Below are 24616 nucleotides of genomic sequence, written 5' to 3'. Positions count from 1 at the left end.
ATGAGATGTACTCGTGGTCAAAAAAAGATGATTGGTTGGTTTATTGCCCTTCAATCACATCGCATCGGATCTATGGATTAACGTGAATGATATATTTAAAGATCTGCAGAGTGATATAGGCTTATTTATCCCTAAAAATCGAATATTTCCCTATTTATTTTTAACAACCTGAATGGCACTTAACGGACATCAGCTAGTTTACTATAATCGTATTTTTTTCTTATGTACAGATCTTTATCCGGAAGAATCGTCGGCACAGTTTGGTGGTTCTTCGCTTTGATCCTGGTGTGTTCGTACACCGCGAACCTGGCAGCTTATCTCATAGTGGAACGCATCTCGGACCCCGCACTGCTGCACTACGAGTCAAGAATTAAAACCGAAGTAAGGTCATGATACCATACAGGTAAAAACAATTACGTATAAGAGCGAAGCGAGCTGCTTTGGCGATTGTCAACCATTGTAATGTTTCCTGTTTATTCGGCGTTTCTTGAGGTTCAAATTCCGGGTTGGGCCAAAAAATGGGGTTGGGGTTTTCTGTCAAAAACTTTTCAGTAGCAGAAACGAAGTTCAATGCAGAAGCCGGAGTTGCAGTCTCTTCGTGTCTAATTGTGCCGTCCTATCGGACTATAACAATATTGGACGCAAAAGAAATATCTTTATATCCTGGATATATTTTCTTTTAGAATGCGACATGTCATATTATTCCAATCACCCAGCTGTAATCAGTTTTTTATAATAGGTATCTCAATTTCGACTTGGTTGTTGGGTATTATAGAAGCAGGCGTTATTTTGCGGAAGTCCATGATATACAATGAACCAAAAACTTAATTTGCTATAATCCGCCAAACCAACGAAATCTGTATGGTATGCAGCACCACACAAATTCCAACACCACTCGACGCGTGTTTCGCCCCGACACCGGAGCATACGTAGACCTTACAATGTCTAATTGCAAAGTCATTGGTTGGGGTGTGAACGATTTTCAGATGAAAAAAATCTGTACCTGTGTTTGTACACACGTGTATTTCGTATCTATTAGAATACTACAGCTTAGTGCACCACTAGCCTGTAATGGACCTGATACTGAAACCGCTGGATACTCACCATCCAGTGTTTTATTTTTTTCAGGCTATACAACCTCCAATATTTGAAAGGCCTCTCAGAACTCACGTTTGATTAAGCGCTATGATTACTAAACAGTCATGTAGATTTCCGCTTACATTAATAACAAGACTTTTCTATTCAATATAGGCCAAGAGGTGGTAATCACCAGCAGTAGAGAGCGTTGAAATACTTAAATTCCTGAACTTCCTAGTTCGTCTTGGATGCATTTAAAGCCAAGCAGAAATCTTGCGAAATATAAATCGGTGGTATTGAATGCATGATCCATTTTACTTGGACGTTATTGTGTTTAGATATTATCTGCTCGAATTTTGGTGGTGGGATGTAAGGGCTTTTACTGGTCCAACAGACCTGCATTTTATCTTGTCTTTCTTTGTTTTGTTTGTGACTATTTATTAGGTCGATTCAGCGGAAATATTGAAATGAGAGATGCACATAGTAGGTTGTTATATTTTCTATGTAACTTGAATCTATTTTTGGAAACTATTCTGGATTTTCCTCGACTGGCTTATGGTGGAGTATATGAACGTATTATGTTTAGGTATCTGAGTGGTATCTGGTCTGTTTTTTTTATAAAAAAAGAATATTAGCCATATAGTATAATCAAATGGTAAATCTTATGCTGGGAGTGGGTACAACAATAGTGGATCAGGCGAGGCAAGGGGCGTGAACCGACGACCTTTCGGATTTCAGTCCAGTCAGCTTACCACAGTTTCTGAACCACAAAACTCTATTAGGTTTAAATCACAACAGTGAGTCAATAATACGCATATAATTTTTAAAATGTCAGGAATGGACAATAAGGGCAATTTTCTCAAGGACTTATGAACCCTATTCTGATAATTTTTTCACCGTATTTTTCATACTTTCAGACAGTTTTTAATATACCTATCACAGAATCACCTCCATTTTTATGTACGAAGTTATAGACATAAATGTACACTCTGTTATCCGACTGTGTACACCGATCCCTCCGACATATCGATTTCAAAGCACGCTGCAAGCCCTACAGAGCGTTAGGTTATCCTTAGGTTTTATCATCATTCTTCATCATCTTCATCATGATCAACCCATCGCCAGCCCACACTAAGCACGGGTCTCCTCTCAGAATGAGAAGAGCTTAGGTCGTCTTAGGTAGTCTGGCTCGCTGGTCAGCGGATTGAAAAACTTCACACACCTAATGAAAAAATATGGAGAACTTTCAGGCGTGCAGGTTTCCTCACGATGTTTTCCTTTATCGTTATAGCAAGTGCTATTTAATTGCTTAAACAAGTAACTCCAAAAAAGTAGAAGTACTAGCCAGGGATCAAATTCCTGACCTCTCGTATTTAGGAAGTGATGTCTTAACCACTAAGCCATCTTGACGTCCTCCCTCGCACAGTGGTAAGCACTGTGTCTTGTTAGTAGGGTACTGGATTCGACTCCGGCAGGTGTTTGGAATTTTATAATTTCTAAATTCCTGATTTGGTCTGATAGAAGGCTTTGGTCGAGGCTAGTTACCACCCTACCAGCAAAGCCGTACAGACAAGCGATTTAGCGTTCCGGTACGATGCGATGCCGTAGGAACCAAAGGAGTATGGGCTTAATGAAAACTGCCATACCATTTCCAGGTTAGCCCGCTCCCATCTTAGACTGCATCATCACTAATTTTATCGCCAGATGATGTTGCAGACAAGGGCTAACTTGTATCTGAATTAAAAAAAAATCTACAGTTTGAGATTTTTAATAAACCCGAATTTCCAGAATCACTTGGCACCTCGGAGCAGTTTGGTGAGCGATCTGGAGGTGAAAGAGGGGGCGTTCTCCCATCACGTGGTGGACCGGAGCAACGACTGCACCCTGGCACACGCCTGCAGATATAAGCAAGTCCACTTTGGCATTGCAACCACCAAGGGATCACCTTTGCGGTAAGCAGATATTGTTAGTTGAGTGTGTTATCAGGTCAACGGTTCCTTCATAATCGCAGAACTACTCATAGGTTTAGATAAGTAATAGGTAGAGATAAATCAATTGTGCGTGTCTTCTTCTTTATCAGCCTTTATTTATCAATTGTTGGACATAGAATAGAAAATATATTTATTCAAGTAAATTTCTACAACTGTTTTTGAATTTTGAATTCCTCGCTACGCTCAGGAACCTATTTTTCCAGTTCAACCTTAGGAACCATCGCTGGCTCGGAGTTCAATACAAACTCTCACGACAAAATAACAACTTTGCAGCTTTGCATAGCAAATAACTATTTATTATCAAATCAAAGTTTTATAATAATTGACAATGAATTCTATAAAATAAACGAAATCTACATTAATATTAATAAATCGATGACGTTTGAGATTTAATTTAATTTATTTTGTCTTAGTATAATATTTATTAGTACATACATTTTGAGAACGCTTGTCATGTCAAAAATACGATTTTTGTTCTTATTCTAAGGTTAAACAAGGGGTTAACTGTGCTTTGGACATAACAGGTAACACATAGAGCTAAATAAGCTAGTGAGTTCTCCAATTATCCTTACCTATTCAAAAAATTAAATGCCTGGTATAATTATGAAAAGAAGAATGTAATTAGGCAGTTAAATTATAAAAATAAGGTAGAAAATTTTCTTAATGTCCATAAAGCTTGTCGTAATCTACAAGCATAATCATCCGGTGTAAAAATATCTGCGTAGGTAAATAACAAAGTAAAATAAGTTTCGAATAACATTTTGTTTCGCGAAAAACTTATTTAGGAAGTAATATCCTCGGCCGGCTTGGGGAACGATGAGAAAGCGTAATACCTACGTTGTTTATCACGAAATTATAATTTAAGAATAGGTAGCTATTTTCTTTTATAAATTACTAGCCGATGCCCGCAGCTTCACGCGCGTGGATTTAGGTTTTTAGAAATCCCGTGGGAACTTTTGATTTTCCATGACAAAAAGTAGCTTATCCATTAGTAGTCCGTCCCCGGGCATGTCTGTACTAAAATTAAAAACATTTAAGCGTATATACTTTAAACTAGTGTTTTGCTCGGTGCGCGAGCTGCTAAAGCAGCTCACGTGACGTGGTAAGGTTAACTTTTATTATATAAAACCAAATTGATTTATTAAGATAATTCACCCCGAAAAACCCCATAAAATGACAGGCATTTCTATTTTTTGTAGAAAATGTAAGTCCGCCATCTTGGATTTGAAAATAAATGTCATTATCAAAATCAGCACCCTGGAAACCCTGAAAACGATATCCATATTATTTTTTGTAAATTAGGATAATAAGTCAGTAGGGTGCGTGGGTGCGCGGACCACTAAAGTGGTCCGCGAGCATGCAGCGTTTGTTCCACCGAGTAGACCTTCGGACTCTGATCATCTTTTGCCAAGAAACCACTCTTCCATCTTTTATAGCCTCCGAGATAGACACCGACGAAATTTGTACGGCGGCCATTTTGTTTTTCCAAAATTTTCCACTTTTTCTATTAATCGTTTAGTACATTCTTCAAAGATTGCGAGTTTCAACGAAATCGGTTGGAAAACAAAAGAGTTGCAAAAATCACGTCGGTCGCCATCTTGTTTTTCTGAAATTTCATAATTTTCCCCTACTCATATCGCGCATCCGAACATATCTCCCAAACATCAATGTATCGTTTTCCGTCTCTTTCTAGGAGAATGAGACATTCATAATCGCCATACAAAATGTATGGAAAAATAAATTCCGCCATTTTGAATTTTTTTTCTATTCATCGAGTAGACCTTCGGATCTTGATTCTCTTTTGCCAAGAAACCACACTTCCATCTTTTATACCCTCCGAGCTGGACACCGGCGAAATTTGTATGGCGGCCATCTTTTCTTCGCCATTTTGAATTTTTTTTCAGCTTTTTGGCAATTGGATGACGTCATGAATGACATTTGCTCGAGCACCCCCCACCTATCTTCAATACCTTAAGCGGACCCTTCACCCGTCTCCGATATCCTCAATCATCAGCTTTCTCCATAATTTTGGCTTACTAAGTTTTTGTTTTCTATATAACACCATCAGTGAAAAAAAAATTTTTCATACAAAATTTTACAGGAGTTTCTTAGTTGAAAATCTCGAAAATCTTCCCAAAACTGGCAACACCGGTTGCATATCTCCATACTGCCAGCCGAGATACACAATCGATTCATACATACTGACTTTCCAAAATGTTGCCAACTGCCTCAAAAACGTGATCAAAATTTCGAAAAATTAAAAAAAATACAAAATGGCCGCCAACTCGTTTCACAGAAAGATTTTACACGGTTTCATAATTTTCCTATTAACTACAGGATATACAGCGCCGGATGACGTTTCAATCTTTCCTCTCGCTCGCACCCACGCGAAAGGGGATACCGTGAAAAAGACCGTGTCGAAAATCACTTTTACTTTGATAAATTCCAGTGTTGCCAGTCTCCGGTGACAAAAATACCCAAATGTCATTTGCACGAGCAAAACACGTAATCACTCATACTCGGATTTTGCTAAAAGTGCGTATTTCGATTTTTTACAATTTCCCGAAAATCTTGAAATTTCCCTAAAAATGGGGTAATTTTTTCCCACCGATCTATACCTCGAGCCTATACGTACAACCGCTTCATAGAAGCCAAATCGCTCCGATGTTGCCAACTTTGAGATATTTAACTTTTAAAATTGCGTTTTTTCGTACCTCGAACAAAACGGCCGCCATGACAGCCGCCATCTTGAATTTTTAAAAACCACTCCCGTTCTGTCAAAATACAGGATAATCGTGGGAGAAACCAAGAAAAATAATTATCCTCGACTACCCCGTCTTGGATCTGTGGCGCCGCGGTTCGGGGTCGAAAAATCAAAATTTTGAAAACGCTACGGTTCGGCCGCCATCTTGTTTTTTCAATTTTTTCTACCTTTTCTATTAACCGTTTACTACTTTCCTAAATAGTTGCGAGTTTAAACAAAATCGGTTGGAAAACAAAAGAGCTGCAAAAATCACGTCGGCCGCCATCTTGTTTTTCCGAAATGTCATAATTTTTCCCCAGTCGAATCCCCCACCCGAACACATTTCCCCTACATCATTATATCATTTTCCGTCTCTTTCTAGGAGAACAATTATGTCAATGAGTCAGTGAGTGAGTGAGTGGTAATCGAGCTATATATAGTATAACTAGTGTTTTGCTCGGTGCGCGAGCTGCTAAAGCAGCTCACGTGACGTGGTTAGGTTTTATTTTATTATATTTAACCAAATTTATTTATTAAGATATTCACCACGAAAACCCATAAAACGACACCCATATCAATTTTTTTCTTAAAAAGTGCATGTCCGCTATCTTGGATTTCAAAATAAATGTCGTTATCAAAATCAGCGCCCTGGAAAACTCTGAAAACGACATCCAAATCTTTTTTTGTAAAAATGGGGTGGTTGAGGTTAATAAAGTAGGGTGCGTGGGTGCGCGGACCACTAAAGTGGTCCGCGAGCATGCAGAGTTTATTCCACCGAGTAGACCTTCGGACCCTGATCATCTTTTGCCAAGAAACCCCTCTTCCATCTTTTATAGACTCCGAGATAGACACCGACGAATTTTGTACGGCGGCCATCTTGTTTTTCCAAAATTTTCCACTTTTTCTATTAATCGTTTACTACATTCTTTAAAAATTGCGAGTTTCAACGAAATCGGTTGGAAAACAAAAGAGTTGCAAAAATCATATAGGCCGCCATCTTGTTTTTTTGAAATGTCATAATTTTCCCCTACTCATATCGCGCATCCAAACATATCTCCAATACATCAATGTATCGTTTTCTGTCTCTTTCTAGGAGAATGAGACATTCAATATTCGCCATACAAAATGTATGGAAAATTAAATTCCGCCATTTTGAATTTTTTTTCTGTTCATCGAGTAGACCTTCGGATCCTGATCCTCTTTTGCCAAGAAACCACACTTCCATCTTTGATACCCTCCGAGCTGGAGTTCGGCAAAATTTGTATGGCGGCCATTTTTTCTTCGCCATTTTGAATTTTTTTTCAGCTTTTTGGCAATTGGATGACGTCATGAATGACATTTGGTCGAGCACCCCCCACCTATCTTCAATACCTTGAGCGGACCCTTCACCCGTCTCCGACATCCTCGATCATCAGCTATTTCCAAATTTATGCTCGATTTTTTTTTTGTTTTCTATACGAAACCATCAGTGAAAAAAAAAAATTTCATACAAAATTTTACAGGAGGAGTTTTTGGGGAAAATCTCGAAAATTTCCCCAAATGTAGCAACACTGTTTACATATTTCGATACTGCTGGTTGAGCCACACAATCGATTGATACATGTCGACTTTCCAAAATGTTGCCAACTGCCTCAAAAACGTGATCAAAATTTCGAAAAATTAAAAAAAATACAAAATGGCCGCCAACTCGTTTCACAGAAAGATTTTACACGGTTTCATAATTTTCCTATTAACTACAGGATATACCGCTCCCGATGACGTTTCAATCTTTCCTCTCGCTCGCACCCACGCGAAAGGGGATACCGTGAAAAAGAACGTGTCGAAAATCACTTTTACTTTGATAAATTCCAGTGTTGCCAGTCTCCGGTGACAAAAATACCCAAATGTCATTTGTACGAGCAAAACACGTAATCACTCATACTCGGATTTTGCTAAAAGTGCGTATTTCGATTTTTTACAATTTCCCGAAAATTTTGAAATTTCCCTAAAAATGGGGTAATTTTTTCCCACCGATCTATACCTCGAGTCCATACGTACAATCGCTTCATAGGATCCGAATCACTCCGATGTTGCCAACTTTGAGATATTTAACTTTTAAAATTGCGTTTTTTCGTACCTCGAACAAAACGGCCGCCACGACAGCCGCCATCTTGAATTTTGAAAAACCACTCTCGTTCTGTCAAAATACAGGATAGTCGTAGGCGAAACCAGAAAAAATAATTATCCTTGACTACCCCGTTTGGGATCTGTGGCGCCGCGGTTCGGGGTCGAAAAATGAAAATTTTGAAAACGCTCCGGCTCGGCCGCCATCTTGTTTTTCCAATTTTTTCCCCATTTTTTGTTAACCGTTTACTACTTTCTTCAAAGTTTGCAAAACTCAACGAAATCGGTCGGAATACAAAAGAGCTGCAAAAGTCACCTCGGCCGCCATCTTGTTTTTCTGAAATGTTATAATTTTTCCCCAGAGGGTTTCCGAAACCGAACACAACTCCCCTACATCACTATATCATTTTCCGTCTCCTTCTAGGAGAACAATTATGTCAATGAGTGAGTGAGTCAGTGAGTGGTAATCGAGCTATATATAGTATAATAACTAGTGTTTTGCTCGGTGCGCGAGCTGCTAAAGCAGCTCGCGTGACGTGGTTATGTTAACTTTATTATATTTAACCAAATTTATTTATTAAGATACACAATTCACCACAAAACGACACCCATATCAATTTTTTTCTTAAAAAGTGCATGTCCGCCATCTTGGATTTCAAAATAAATGTCGTTATCAAAATCAGCGCCCTGGAAAACTCCGAAAACGACATCCATATCATTTTTTGTAAAAATGGGGTAGTTGAGGTTAATAAAGTAGGGTGCGTGGGTGCGCGGACCACTAAAGTGGTCCGCGAGCATGCAGAGTTTGTTTCACCGAGTAGACCTTCGGACCCTGATCATCTTTTGCCAAGAAACCATTCTTCCATCTTTTATAGCCTCCGAGATAGACACCGACGAAATTTGTACGGCGGCCATCTTGTTTTTCCAAAATTTTCCACTTTTTCTATTAATCGTTTACTACATTCTTCAAAGATTGCGAGTTTCAACGAAATCGGTTGGAAAACAAAAGAGTCACAAAAATCATATAGGCCGCCATCTTGTTTTTCTGAAATGTCATAATTTTCCCCTACTCATATCACGCATTTAAACATATCTCCCATACATCAATGTATCGTTTTCTGTCTCTTTCTAGGAGAATGTGACATTCAATATTCGCCATACATTTTCTATGGGGAAAAAAAATCCGCCATTTTGAATTTTTTTTCTATTCATCGAGTAGACCTTCGGACCCTGATCATCTCTTGCCAAGAAACCACACTTCCATCTTTTATACCCTCCGAGCTGGACACCGGCGAAATTTGTATGGCGGCCATCTTTTCTTCGCCATTTTGAATTTTTTTTCAGCTTTTTGGCAATTGGATGACGTCATGAATGACATTTGGTCGAGCACCCCCACCTATCTTCAATACCTTGAGCGGACCCTTCACCCGTCTCCGACATCCTCGATCATCAGCTATTTCCAAATTTTTCCTCGATTTTTTTTTTGTTTTCTATACGAAACCATCAGTGAAAAAAAAATTTTTCATACAAAATTTTACAGGAGGAGTTTTTGGGGAGAATCTCGAAAATCTCCCCAAATGTGGCAACACTGTTCACATATTTCGATACTGCTGGTTGAGTCACACAATCGATTCATACTTGTCGACTTTCCAAAATGTTGCCAACTGCCTCAAAAACGTGATCAAAATTTCGAAAAATTAAAAAAAATACAAAATGGCCGCCAACTCGTTTCACAGAAAGATTTTACACGGTTTCATAATTTTCCTATTAACTACAGGATGTACCGCTCCCGATGACGTTTCAATCTTTCCTCTCGCTTGCACCCACGCGAAAGGGGATACCGTGAAAAAGACCGTGTCGAAAATCACTTTTACTTTGATAAATTCCAGTGTTGCCAGTCTCCGGCGACAAAAATACCCAAATTTCATTTGTACGAGCAAAACACTTAATCGCTCATACTCGGATTTTGCGAAAAGTCCGTATTTCGATTTTTTACATTTTCGCAAAAATCTTGAAATTTCCCGAAAAATGGGGTAATTTTTCCCCACCAATCTATACATCGAGTCTATACGTACAATCGCTTCATAGAAACCGAATCGCTCCAATGTTGCCAACTTTGAGATATTTAACTTTTAAAATTGCGTTTTTTCGTACCTCGAACAAAACGGCGGCCATGACAGCCGCCATCTTGAATTTTTAAAAACCACTCCCGTTCTGTCAAAATACAGGATAATCGTGGGAGAAACCAAGAAAAATAATTATCCTCGATTACCCCGTTTCGGATCTGTGGCTCCGCGGTTCGGGGTCGAAAAATGAAAATTTTGAAAACGCTACGGCTCGGCCGCCATCTTGTTTTTCCAATTTTTTTCACATTTTCTGGTAACCGTTTACTACATTCTTTAATAGTTGCGAGTTTGAACGGAGTCCCTTAAAAAACAAAGGAGCTGCAAAAATGACGACGGCCGCCATCTTGTTTTTCCGAAATGTCATAATTTTTCCCCAGAAGGTTCCCGAAACCGAACACAACTCCCCTACATCATTATATCATTTTCCGTCTCCTTCTAGGAGAACAATTATGTCAATGAGTGAGTCAGTGGTAATCGAGCTATATATAGTATAAAATCCCGTAAGATCACCACGATTTAGGAATGCAATTTATTACCGCATCAGGGTTGAGGAGTTGGATCCTCCAGTTCAACGATATAGTCTTTAGTTGGTATTGGTAGGTATCTACCCACTACCAAACGCATATCAATTTATAACCGACTGTTTCTAAATCCCATCAGTTTTGATAGTCAAGTCCCCTGCAGCATTAGGATTGAAGAGTTGGAATCCAATTTTTTTATGGAGCAACTACCTGACGCCCGCGACTTCGTCCGCGTGGATTTGGGTTTTTAAAATCCCGTGGGAACTCTTTGATTTTCTGGGATAAAAAGTAACCTATGTGCTAATCCAGAATATTATCTATCTCCATTCTGAATTTCAGCCAAATCCATCCAGTGGTTTTTGCGTGAAAGAGTATCAAACATACTCACACACACACACACACACAACCATACACACAAACTTTCGCCATTATAATATTAGTGTGATGTCGCAAAGTTTCTCTATCGATTAAAAAATACGCATATCGGGTCAGAAATCTCGGAGATTTCGGTGTACATACGTCGAAACACAACTCCGCCTTTTTTAAAGTTGGTTAAAAAAGTAGCCTGTGTTACTCCTTGGTTAATTCTCTACGTGTCTATGAAAGTCCCATCAAAATACGTTCAGCCGTTCCGAAGATTAGCCCGTTCAAATAGCCAGACAGATAGACGCACAATTTTTTTTAAAATGTGTGATTCAGTCATGGTATAGGTCAAATAACCAGTAGTTTTTTCGAAATTACAGACCGAGATTTCAATTTTATTTATTAGTATAGATTAGTATAGATATATTGCTTGTAATTAGGTATACGCATTTGCTAGATGATTCCTGCAACTTCGTTCACGTGGATTCAGATTTAAAAATAGTGTAAAAACTATTTCCCAGGAAAAAGTTGTCATGTCAGCTCTTGCTTCCACGAACATTCCTGATGTAAATGCTACAAAAAATATAGCAGAAGTATCAAGAGCCAATCATCCATCTATATATAAATAAATAAAATAAATGAATACTCGTGATTCGCCCCGAACTGAAACCTCGCGGTATCCCATTATTCCCATAATATGATAGTTCTAACTATTAGTATTGTAATAGAAGACAGCCCCATCTATTAACATTAGATAGATAGATGACTGTATTGTATAAAAAACAACAAATAACCAAGACAAATTCAAATGACTTTTATTCAATTAGACTTTTACAAGTACTTTTGAATCGTCAAGAGCATTTACCACTGGTTCGGAATGCCTTTCAGACAAGACAAGAAGTTAGAAACTAAAAACAATTGTATGCAAAGGCGGCCTTATAATATATACGTAAATGAATAATTAACTAACATTATTGTGATGTTACGTCAAATACTGAACTGATGCCTAAAAGAAATAATTTCGTTTCTTTATGATATAGTCGTATAAATCTGATTTTAGCATTGGTTATTCAAGTACAGGTTATACTTAACTTAAGGTATACACAAGTTTCATTTTCTAGTATGTAGACGTTTTTGACATATATATAGCGTCAATCTCCACTCGTATGAGATTCCCGCTGAAATAAAGATTGCAGTGAGACAAGTGCAATTTCACTCAAGTAGACTCAAATACCTCGCTCAAGGTTAGGTACCTATTTGCCACATACCTACCTACTCCAAAATATTAGTCATCGCATGCCATCAGTCACAGCAAATGGACTATAGCAAAAATAACAGCAAAACCTATCATCTAATGGGCACCTTTTACTACTAGAATTCTACTGAAAATCAATGAAATGTCACAAAAAGAAAGACTTCAACTATAGGAAAGTCACCGAGATGAACTGCCGTCGATTTTTGCTATCTTCGAGCAGAAAACTAAATTATGGCCCGCCGTTCACCGGAATAGCCTCGCAAAATATAAGCGGGAGGAGTGTACCTACAAATCGTATAAGGATCAAATTGGAAAAACTCAATGGTTGGTAAAAGTCCATTTCTAGAGGCACAGTGAAAATAAAAGAGTGGTAATACGTACAGCGGAAAATGGGTAGGTAGGTATATATTATGGTACGTTATGCATAAGTAGGACTACCTACTACGGATGCGGGCTGCGATGAAAAAAACTTTTACATTTTATTCCAAAGAAGATATGTAGATACATGAACGCTAGCAAAAACGAAGACTGGTGATAGTACTGATGATTATTTCTGATAAGATACTATGAATTAAACTATGAAAAAAATAATTAAAAGTCCTGTTTTATTTAAAAGTTAGTATATCGCACATTACAGAAGTAGCTTGCGTCTCAAAAATTGACATAGCCAACTCTTCATCTCGGAAAAGCAAAGAGCTCCCAAGAGATTTTTAAAAAAACCTAAATCCACGCGGACGAAGACGCGGGCCTTCGTCTTATGCCAGTCACGTTCACAGTAACAAAGATACCAAAAAAGATCAATAGGTATCTGCGTTTTCATTATTTTTAAATTTTTGGAATATCATAATTTCAAGGATTTGATACTTGAAATTATGATAAGCAAAATCTCTTACACATCACTCTCATCAACATTCACAATATTTTTTACCAAAATTGTTAAAACCCTATCCAATGTACTCTGTACACCATATCTTCATAGTGCATAAAATTATAATTTACAATGCATGATGGATTCTCCGTAAGTCCATTCTCTTTAATTCCAATCATTGTCAAATGTTTTATCGGCGCCTATACATATAGTAATAGGGCGCTTCAAAAATTGGGAATTCTTGCCAAACTTTCGTTCTTAAACAGCAGGTTTTTTTTTTTGTATGCTGTGTAGTACCTAATGACACTAGCCTATATATAGTTAGTTGAGAGAGCCCTGATCTAACGTGACATAAAATCACAGTAATGCCATCTGTGTTGAGCTTGAAAAATTAAAGATTATTGGAACAAGCGCAGAACAAAATAATAATTATGTATCAATATTATTTCAACATTTCGAAGCTCCATTATTAAGGGAGCTCCAAATTGGTTCAATTCAAACTGTCTAATTTATAATAACTGTAAAATATACAGATGTATGCACAGATGTAATACACCTGGAAGCTAAAAAATATACTTAACTACACGTAAATCTAACTAATCTAATCTAACTGTAATAACTAAAATTAATATTTTCTTATTGTAGGTTGTTAAAATTATTATATTATTGCAGAAACAAGCTGTAAATTTATAACACGACTAATAAAAATACCACCATCTATCAATCAACGATATAACTACATCAAATCGATATATGATCATCGCAACCACGTAATAAAACACGTATCTGCTAGATGGCACCACTCTCCTCAATGTTGATTTTATTTTAAAAAGCTGCTTAACAAAAACAACAAACTAAAAATAATAGTTATAATATTATATACTCCGGGTTAACATGGTAGTTATTATCCCAAAAAATTGCAATAAACCGTGTAAGGAAAACCCAAAAAAAATTTGTTTGTTTTTGTCTCAGCTTACAAACTATTTTATAAATCGTTATTTTCAGTATTTGTTGTTTAAATGCAGTATGTGGTGCATAATATACCGAAATTTCATATTCCTGACTAGTTTAATTTTTGAGATAGTCCCCGGCACAAAAATAGTCTAAAACTTTGACGGCTGCCCATTTCCTTATTATTCAAGATTAAAAAATTTAAAATATATTCGTACTCTATTCAAATGAGTTCTAAATAATGATACCCCACATGCTAGGGTGAGAAAAAAAAAATTCCCGCATCTTTTTCACGTATGGGGAGTTCTCCTGAAAAATAATTTAATTGAATTTTTAATTCAATAATTGTTTTTAGGTCAACGTTATACACCAAATACCTAAATTTCAGGTTCGTAACTCATTTAGCCTAAGAGCTAGACACCGCGACCTGTGACACGCGGACAGACAGACAGATGGACAGACAAACAGACAGACAGACAGCAGAGTGACATTAACAGGGCTCCGTTTTTACCCTTTGGGTACGGTATCCTAAAAAGTTTGGAAAATGCTGCACTAGAGTATTTACTATGCAGAAGATACCCATATTCAGCTTATATCTCATCCGTATGTAGTAATTCCCTGTCGAATACTGAATACTCGTAAATCCACATGAGGCCCGTCAGCGTGAAAAATGCATAGACTAAAGGAAACACATAGATGCTCAAGAGGGAGATACACCTGGATGCGGAACCACAATGAAATGAAAATTCCGGCCTAATCGTATCGACTAATTTGTGAGAATAGTCGATACTTTAATTAATTTCTTAAACTGGACCTTTTCAAGTAAAGATTTTTATATAAACCTGTGAGGATGATACTGCCACTGTCGGAATAACAATGCCATAAGCCTACGTTGTCGTATTAGTTCACAAATTGCAAAAAACCAAATTAAATTTGAATTTCGCGGGCAGGCCGGTCTCATGGCCCTTAAGAGGGGTCTCTCCGTCACTCGCTTCATACAAACGTAGTTCCAATTTCATTTGTATATTAAGCAACCAAAGTCCATGAAATTTTGCAGACATATTCTAGAAACTAATATAGTCTATGTCTGTGGTTTTCCAGATTTCTGTTAATATATTCGGTTTCAAATAAAAACCGTACACAGCTGTTTAATTGTTTTCGTTATTGAGAGTCATTCATGCTATATGAATACAGGGTGTAATGCTGTATAGAGTGTATCATTATAATATGGAAAACAAGCTAAACCAACCAAAGTCGCGTGATGTCGACGCTGTAGAGAGTTTGTCCTAAAATCGAGTTTCATGGAGTTTACACGTAGTATAATATTGCTTAGGTATAGCGTTGTCCTTATACCACTCGACTGGCCTAGCTCATATACATAAATCATGTGTGGACAGACCGGTGCTCTGTAGTAGTAATAGGTAGTAACAATTCGCTTGTATGGAGTGTCAGGGTGTGATATAAGGACCTAGAATTTTGTCTGTCCTTTTCTGTTTAGTCAGAGGCAGTTACTCCCGCAATCCGAATTTATACCACCCTCCACTTTTATGGTGCACGATTTGTGAACGTGATTTTTAACAACAAGTTAAAATTTACATTTTATAACGTACAGCTGCGATTTTATTACCCCCGCGGTTCGCGCGGAACTTTATTGGATGCAGAGAATTCACGACTCCTCTCGAGCTCTCGGAATAAGGTGTGGATGAGCGATCATTATTTCATACTTTTCTTTTAGAATGTTATTGCGGGGATTCTTCGGAGATTATGAGAAGTTTCCAAGAAAAATGCTAGACTCGTGTGTGGTTTTTGATTGAATTAAAAATAAAACTATTCGGTTCAGAATAGTGACATTGTATCATAGACATGTAGACCCTTTCAGGTTGAAATGTATATTAACACATGTCTATGATACTAACTTCTTTCTGTGGATAGTGGATACACGTTCTTATGTATACAATTCCCAAAATGAAGCTGAATTTTCTCGTATAGTAAAAAATGCTGACATTCAATATTAGTTCTATTTGCAGGGAGGGCATAAATCTTGCGATCGTCAATATGAAGAGGGATGGCCTCATTCCGAAGCTTTGGCGCAAATGGCTGTTGACAACCAATCAACCGGACTGCGATCTGGTCAAAGACGAGGTATCGAATCTTTTATGTGTCTCTCTCCACCATACTTGTATGTTGCTGAAAGTGAAGATCTCTTACATTTTTTATTGCGTTATAGGCTTGCGCTTGACGAGAATGATGTTTAAAAAAGCAATGATGGGGTCTAGGTTAAAGTAAGATTACCTTAGAAGCCTATATACTCGTGCTTTGAAGTATTACGTTGCACGAAACACAGGCAGACGAACGGATACATATACGGATACGGAGTAAAATTTTATTTAGAAATTGTGCCTTATATAACAGTTTTACCGTATGCCGATGCTTCCACCACCTGAGTATTTGAGCTAATACTATTTCAATGCCACTTCAGCAAATAACTAATTTAACATTACGTACGTTACAGGAAACGACGATCACCGAAATGACCCTAAGTCAAGTGGCAGGAATCTTCTACGTCTTAGTTGGAGGATTAGCTTTGGCATTAGGAGTGGCGCTACTTGAATTCTGTCAACATGGACGAGCTGAAGCAGCGAGAGCTAATGTTCCTCTAAGGGCAGCCCTACGAGCTAAGGCCAGAATGGCATCAAATGATAGGAAGACTCCTCAGCGTACGCCTCAGCGTGATCAGGATCGACTTGGATGGAATGGTGCTGCTTTTGCTGGGGTTGGTAACTATTATATTCTCGTGGATTTAGGTTTTTCGAAATCCCGTGGGAAGTCTTTGATTTTCCGGGATAAAAAGTAGCCTATGTGCTAATCCAGGATATTATCTATCTCCATTCCAAATTTCAGCCAAATCCGTCCAGTAGTTTTTGCGTGAAGGAGTAACAAACTTACACACACACATACAAACTTTCGCCTTTATAATATTAGTGTGATTGTCCAAGTACTTTTTTGGATCCATCACTTTAGTCCAAGCGCAATTAGTGCAACAACACTTTCTTGGAGAAACTTTTTCCCCATTTTCACATCTTCAAAAACGACAAAAGCGCTGCAAAATCTAAGAGAAATAGTTGTCAACTGGTTGTACTTAGGCTGCCGAAGTTTGTGTATGATCAGTATAGAGCGCATTCACCACAAAGTGCCACGAGCTTTGTAAGTCTACGCGATTTCGATCCATGAACTGAAGCGCTGCAGTTGCTGGCGGAAAATTCTCTTCAGAGTTTTGCCCATGCAGTAATATTTTAGTTGCTGAATTTCGCGGGCCGTGACTTCTGAGAGCCAAAATTGCATCGTATATAGTATAACCTAGAAGTAATAGCAGTTAAGGCTTTACTTGACATAACATGATAATTCAGATGTTTATTTTCTTGGATCTTCTTCAGTATAATGACTTCCTTCTCGGACGGGAGGCGATGAGCAATAGACACCGGAAAATGTTTTAATTATTACAATTTTAGTAAGTCTTATTTCAAGTTCTTAGCCCTCACACGTACCGTTTGTTCTTTTGATTTTTGTCATCATCGTGTTGTGATTTATGATACTCGACATTTGGATGTCTTTAATCCCCTACCTGGTTATTAGTAAAAATTGTCTTAAGAGGAGTTTATTCGTAGTACACTGCAAACGAATGTATTGTAGTATGTCTCTCATTTGTCTACTGACCAATCGAACTCAATAAAATTTTGAAGACACGTTTTAGAAACTAATATATGTGTCTCTGTGGTTAGTCAAAATATATTATTTAACTTTTAAGTTACACTGCATCAAAAATTTACATACATAAATATTTGTACTTATGTAATTCTAAAACAAGTTATTTTTACGAAAATCTAGCAAAGCACAAACACAGATATTAATTTCAAGAACGTATGAACAAAATTTGTAGTTCAATTAGTTAATATTCAAATGAGAACCAAATTAATTATATTAGGTACGTCTGAAGAAATAAATGTTGTTCGTTTGGTCCAATTTTGTCTCGACACTTCAAATCATTTATAATTCAATTCTCCTACGTTTCTTTATACCTGTTTTTGTTGTCGTGTAGTGTGTGTAAAGTTTTTTCAAAATCGCTATAAAGCCACCTTTCTTGTTACCTCTAAAGCTGTTATAATAATTTTTGATCCAAGCTCGTTATTTACTGATTCTCTACTGCCAGATTGTCTTTACTGTTCCTTTATACCACTGGTATATTTATATAACATATTGATTGTGCTGATTTTAATTCTTTGTGAATGTCTCCATGTATCACTAAATTGACTAAAATATGAATTGCTTGGTAAAATTTAAAAAAACTGGCCTAGTGCGAGTCAGACTCGCGCACTGAGGGTTCCGTACTCGGGTATTTTTTCCAACATTTTGCACGATAAATCAAAAACTATTTTGCATAAAAATAAATAAAAATCTGTTTGAGAGCGTACAGGTAAAGCCCTTTCATATGATACCCCACTTGGTATAGTTATCTTAAAGGTGCTACTTACCACAAATAATCGATATCAATAATTTTATCTATTATAAAGTGTGTATTTTTGTTGATTTGAACGCCATAACGGAGATTGACGTGATTTTTGCATGAATATTGTTAAAGATCTAGAGAGTAACAAAAGTTTTTTTTTAATCCAAGGAAATCAAAGAGTACCCACAGGATTTTAATAACCTCAATCCTATTTTTCGAGGATAACACTATTGCCAAACTCTTGTATCCAAGTTATTTCTTCGAATTTGAATTAGTATTTGTTTCTGGTTATTTTAAAGTTTCATACTGCGAAAGTTTTTGCCAGATGGGCACCTACCTGTTTTGTGTGATGATTGATGATTGCACAAATGATTAATAAACCGTGAATTTTTTTCATGTTAGGTAATTTTTTAATGTTTTCTTTTTCAGTACTTTCCCGCCGGAACTCAAATCTCCCATGAGGATGCGGTCCACGCCAGCTTCACTCATGTGTGATCCTCGGAGAAGGGTGGCGTTAACATTCGCCGCTCTTCTGTATGCAAGACCAACAATGTTGACCTCTACCAGCTCTAAGAACGCTAGACGAGTGCAAGTTTGACGAATGCGCCGGTAGTGACTGTCACCTAGTCTATATAATTATTATAATATTATGCATTGTAAACTCTACATTACGAACTTTTATTTAAAACGAAGGAATTGCTAAAGTTTGTTTGGTTTAATTTGTTATTCTACTCTCTGTTTAACGAAAACTCTTTATAACGCAATAAAATATCCGGCCCTTCAATTTCGCTATATAGAGTTTACACTGTAAATGTTACAGTTGGAATCTTTTATCTGATCAAAACTTCTTTTGACTAATAGAAACAGGCAAAAGTACTTTTTGACTGTAGAGCTTAATCAAAAGTAGTTTTATCTCAAAGAGCGAGTAACTATTGGTTAGTCTTTCTATTGAAAAATAATGGTTAAAAATAAATATGAGCTCCCGGGCTGCAAGCAGTTTTATTTGTCTTTTAGTGTTTTAAATACGCTACGACTCGCTAGTCACCCGTTCATTAAGCTTCACCCACTTGAACTTCGTTCCACTCGGTCTCAAGCTCGCTTCATTCATTCTACAATAATATAGAATATTATTGTAAATTGAACAATTGAAAAGAGCAACCGCCGAGTTTCTTGCTGGTTCTTCTCGGTAGGAACAGCATTCCGAACCAGTGGTAAATTATTTGACGATTCAAAAGCACTTGTAAAAGTTTATTTGAATAAAAATCTATTCTATTCTATTCTATTCTATCTTCTGCTTCAATTTCACGAGTTTCTGGCTTCACGCTGTACACTAATAGTACTCTAAGAGTCGGAGTTAACTTACACAAAACTGCTTGGAGTCAGGATGCTCTGATGTCGTTTTGGAACACATCCATCTTATACGCATTATTTATTTAATATAATCTTAGTGATGGTTTATTCTAACGATTTTGTTAGTTATGTAATACTAACGTGTAAGAAGTATGTTGCTAATTTAACGATTGGTACTGTAGGTAGGGTAGTTTTGACGTATAAAAGTCAAAAGATTGTGTTATAATTATTATACCTAAGCATAATATCAGAGTAATCATAAAAATATTATAATGCTTTGTCTGATAACTAATCGTAACAGTTAGGTACAGCTTTATTATATCTTTTACGTATTCAATATATGTATTTATACATATACTTCAATTATTTGCCGTACAATGCCTTGGTATTGTAAGGTGGTATTTAACTTCTTCAAATTTCTTTTAAGCTCTTATTTTGAAGGTAGTAATGTCTTGATTATAATACTTAATAGATAAAATATGCAATAAAAAGTATGTAACCAATAAATAGTTGAGTAGTTTTAGTAGATGCAAAAACATCTACTTGAATTTAATCTTATTATTAATATTATAAATGTATAAAATATGTCAGGTTTTTCAGTAGCTCGTCAAGTAGTTCTTAATATTTATAATTTCGTCGCTACTGAAGTAATGTTAAAAATTTCAAGCCTCTATTTCAACCGGAAGTTAGCTTAAAATCAATTGCATTTTGTTCCGGATATACGGCCAAACAAACAAAACCGAAAACCCGAAGGAAAATAATTGTAAAATGGGACAAAGACTATATTCCATGGAAAAAATGCGGAATAATTCTCCAAGAATGTATTTTTTACAATGTTATAAAGGATTGCTCATAAATGTATAAAATCCTTCTATTATGCATTTATTGTAACGATTTTTAACTCTAGTTTAGCTTAAATGTCAGGTAATACTGATATTTCCTCGTAATTTTTTAACCACTACTTCCATTTTATGTTTAAAATTTAGGTATACAATATTTCTTTTAACTTATTTCTTATACTCAATTACTACGCAAGTTACTCATGTAACTCGATTTTACTAATAATTTAAATACCTGTTACTCGGTAGTTAAAGTTACGGTTACGGTTAAGCTTCAACCACTAATAAAAAGTAGCGTAACCTTAGCTGCCTGTAATGTAACTAGACCTAAGACATAATGGTAGGTTTCCTCTAAGCGGAGAAGGCATGCAGCGTCCTGTGTGCATTCAGGTCTTTGGTGGGTTTTCGTCTTTATAGCGCATCATGGATGTTTCCTGAGCCAGAATACCTACTGCTTCTTTGCAAAGAATCAAAAGCTTAATTTGCTATGATTAATTTATGGTACCCACCCTCCCAACATGCTAAGCATGCAGAAAAAGCCAACCACCAAGCAAGCCCCAAGTTCCACTATGCAACACCACACAAATCCACCAGAACACACTCGACGCACGTTTCGCCCTGACATCAGAGCTTCTTCCTCAGGAGATGTAGACCTTACAATGCACTATTGCAAATATTACAGCAAATTAAGCTTTTGATTCTTTGTACATGGACTTTCACAAAGTAACGCATGCTTCTATGCTTCTTCAATATTCAGTCATGAGCAAAAGATGTGTGAGCTGTGCGTGCGAGTCAGCACCAACAGAGTCCTGAACATGAAGACCAGCAAGCTATATTGCATTTATGTGATTCGCTGTTGCAAGATTTCGGCTGATGCAGAAACCATGCGGTAGTGAAAACTCACAAAAGTTTAATTTATTAACAGGGCTCTCTCCGTCACTCGTTTCCACTCGTTTCATACAATCGTAGTTCCAATTTCATTTGAATGTTAAGCAACCAAAGTCCATGAAATTTTGCAGACATATTCTAGAAACTAATATCTTTGTCTGTGGTGTTTTAGATTTTTCTAAAAATATGTAGTTTTAAAATTACAGGGGCTCAAAGATTTGTATGAAAATTTTAAGACCGCGTAACTTTGAAACCGAATATTTTAACAGAAATCTGGAAAACCACAGACATAGATATTAGTTTCTAAAATATATGTGCAAAATTTCATGGACTTTGGTTGCTTAATATTCAAATGAAATTGGAACTACGATTGTATGAAACGAGTGGAAACGAGTGACGGAGAGAGACCTCTTAAAAACCTTTCTCTTATCTGTATTGTTTAAAATAAACTTCTATTTATTTTATTAATCATTGTAAAATACAAATAGTAAAATGTTAGATAAGATTTGTATTATTACTATAGTAATAAATTATTGTGGTCATTTCAATTTATGTCACATTAAAACTTTTACCTAAACTTGGAGATTTTTTTTATTTGCATATCTACTGACCCAAAACCTATATAGCACTAAGATAAAAGTAAAAAATACTTTTTCACACCACTCGCTCCAGAATGCCTTATTACTGACCTGTTATTCTAAAGGTAATCTAAGTCATCACATTCCTATGAATTAGCCGGGCAGAAAAGCCCATGGGGCGTAATATAGCGTCCAAAAAGTTTTTAGTTATCAACTAAAAACTTTAAAAAAAAAGTTATCAACTATCTCGCTTCGACGTATGATGGTGTCCCTCTCACACGATCAAGCCACCTTTCACACAAAAAAATTAAATTAAAATCGGTTCATTAGTTTAGGAGCCACGATGCCACAGACAAATACACAGATACACACGTCAAACTTAATATGACACCCCTCTTTTTGGGTCGGGGGTTAAAAAGGATTGAAACCTACCATAAAATTAAATATAGGTATTTGGTCCCAACATTGTCTACTACCCTATCATTTATATGACAATAAAGAGTTCCATCATCACTTGCCAGTAGGTCTGATTGCAGCCAAGCGCAGTCTATAAATTTAAGAAAATTGTCAATAAATCTGTTTGTATACATGCCTTTTAAAAATTCTTCATTTCTTTATTAATTCAAACACTAAGGCAATCGGACATATAGGGGCATTTTCATTTTAAGTGACACGGTTTTTAAATTTGATCGAATTAAAAAAAATGTTCATTACTGCTGCCAAAACTGTATAAAGGAATGTTAAATTTAATTAACTTTATGATTCTCAAAAAGTTTACCAATTAAATGGATATTTTTCTCTTAAATTGATATTTTTGTGAGTAGAGAAGTCAAAAATTGTCTGTTATGAAACGAATTTCAAATCGATACAAAAATAAAATTAACCAGTTAATAATTTAAAAAATACAACATTTGTTAAATTTAGAGCACGCAAATACAGAATAACCATAAAAATGCCGTAAATTATTAAATCTGAAAGTACTATCTTCACATTTTGGTCCGTTTTGTAACATTTTATCCAAAACAGAGTTTTATCTTTAACGTCATACTTTGACTTTTTACCCCCGACCCAAAAAGAGGGGTCTTATAAGTTTGACGTGTGTATCTGTGTATCTGTGTATCTGTGTGTCTGTGTATCTGTGTATCTGTGTATCTGTCTGTGGCATCGTAGCGCCTAAACGAATGAACCGATTTTAATTTACTTTTTTTTGTTTGAAAGGTGGCTTGATCGAGAGTGTTCTTAGCTATAATCCAAAAAAATTGGTTCAGCCGTTTAAAAGTTATCAGCTATTTTCTAGTTTTCTTGTAGAAAAGAAGGTTAGATAACCCTTAGGTTCATAATATTCAAGTGTCAATTGACAAATGTCAAGCTGTCAAGATGGACGTTGCCTAGATATACATAATTATTTATTTGAAAATGATTTGTCGGGGGTGTTGAAAATTTTTAATTTACACTTGTTTAGATATCCTGTTTATTTATATTGTAGCAAATAGTTTTTCATTTTCTTTTTAACTATGGCAAAAAATATATCGAATATATAAACGAGCATTTTAAAGAAACTAAACAAAAACAGTGCAAATAAATCGACATGAAATTTTACCAACAGAATTTGTAAGGCCTAGTCTTCCATGTACCAAAAAAAAAAGTGACAGTTAAACTTACGCATTTTTCCTAAATTACTATTTACTAATTGCTCAGCTTATTTGACCTTTACTTATTAGGTAGGTATTACTATTAGGAACACAATCAGTCAGTTCCTAAAAAAATCGAAAATGGTAGATTTTGAGTCAAATTTAAGCACGTATTATGTATCAAAATATGTATATAAACTATGTATTTTATGTTATCTTTTTTTAGGAATCTCTCAATAAGTCAAAACTCTTAAAAATTAGTTCACTAGTTTTTAAGAATGTGACGAAATCTTGTTAATTTTGATATTAATTATAATTTCAATATTAATTCAGTTTAATTTTAATAATGGTTTATTTTTAATTGTAATAATTCATGTTATTAATTTGCCAGTGTGACCTTATCTTTACCGGTTTATTTCGCTTTGTTTCGAAAAAGACGTTACAAACATGCTTCCGCTTCTTAATCAATTTAAAATTAATCGAATTTGACACGAAAAATCTTTTCATACGTATGTTTTTTACATAGAATACAACCCAAGCCATGAATTAAAAATAAGAAAATTGTATTTTCGGGCCGTTAAAGTACACAAAATAACGTTTCTAACCGGACAAACATCTACCTTAAATTTGGTACCCGAAACTTTACCGTCCAATAATATTACTTTTTGACTTTGATTTCAAAATATCCGAAGTTTCTAGTAATAATCTGAGGTTAGGGTTTTAAGATTAATAAAATTTAATGTAATTGGGTAGAAAATTGAACGAATATTAGCGCTACAAACCCAGACATGTCCACCATGCTTAAAATTTTGGGAAAACTATAAAAAA

General features: G+C 36.1%; 1 protein-coding gene across 1 annotated transcript in view; it reads left to right on the top strand.

Moving 5' to 3' along the window:
- Nucleotides 1-19645, top strand: part of LOC123880215 (glutamate receptor 1-like) — a 136175-nt gene extending 116530 nt beyond the window's left edge. The window contains exons 14-18 of the mRNA XM_045928209.1: nt 231-381; nt 2866-3029; nt 16026-16140; nt 16511-16771; nt 18932-19645. Of these exons, the coding sequence (XP_045784165.1) occupies nt 231-381; nt 2866-3029; nt 16026-16140; nt 16511-16771; nt 18932-18997 (757 nt within the window). The 3' untranslated portion in view covers nt 18998-19645. The remainder of the gene's footprint in view (nt 1-230; nt 382-2865; nt 3030-16025; nt 16141-16510; nt 16772-18931) is intronic.
- Nucleotides 19646-24616: the final 4971 nt, after the last annotated feature.

This window comes from Maniola jurtina, chromosome Z (genome assembly GCF_905333055.1).
Source record: "Maniola jurtina chromosome Z, ilManJurt1.1, whole genome shotgun sequence".
NCBI classification, from domain to species: domain Eukaryota; kingdom Metazoa; phylum Arthropoda; class Insecta; order Lepidoptera; family Nymphalidae; genus Maniola; species Maniola jurtina.
The sequence above is the reverse complement of the archived record's forward strand: the minus strand, read 5'-3'. Positions and strand labels throughout refer to the sequence as shown.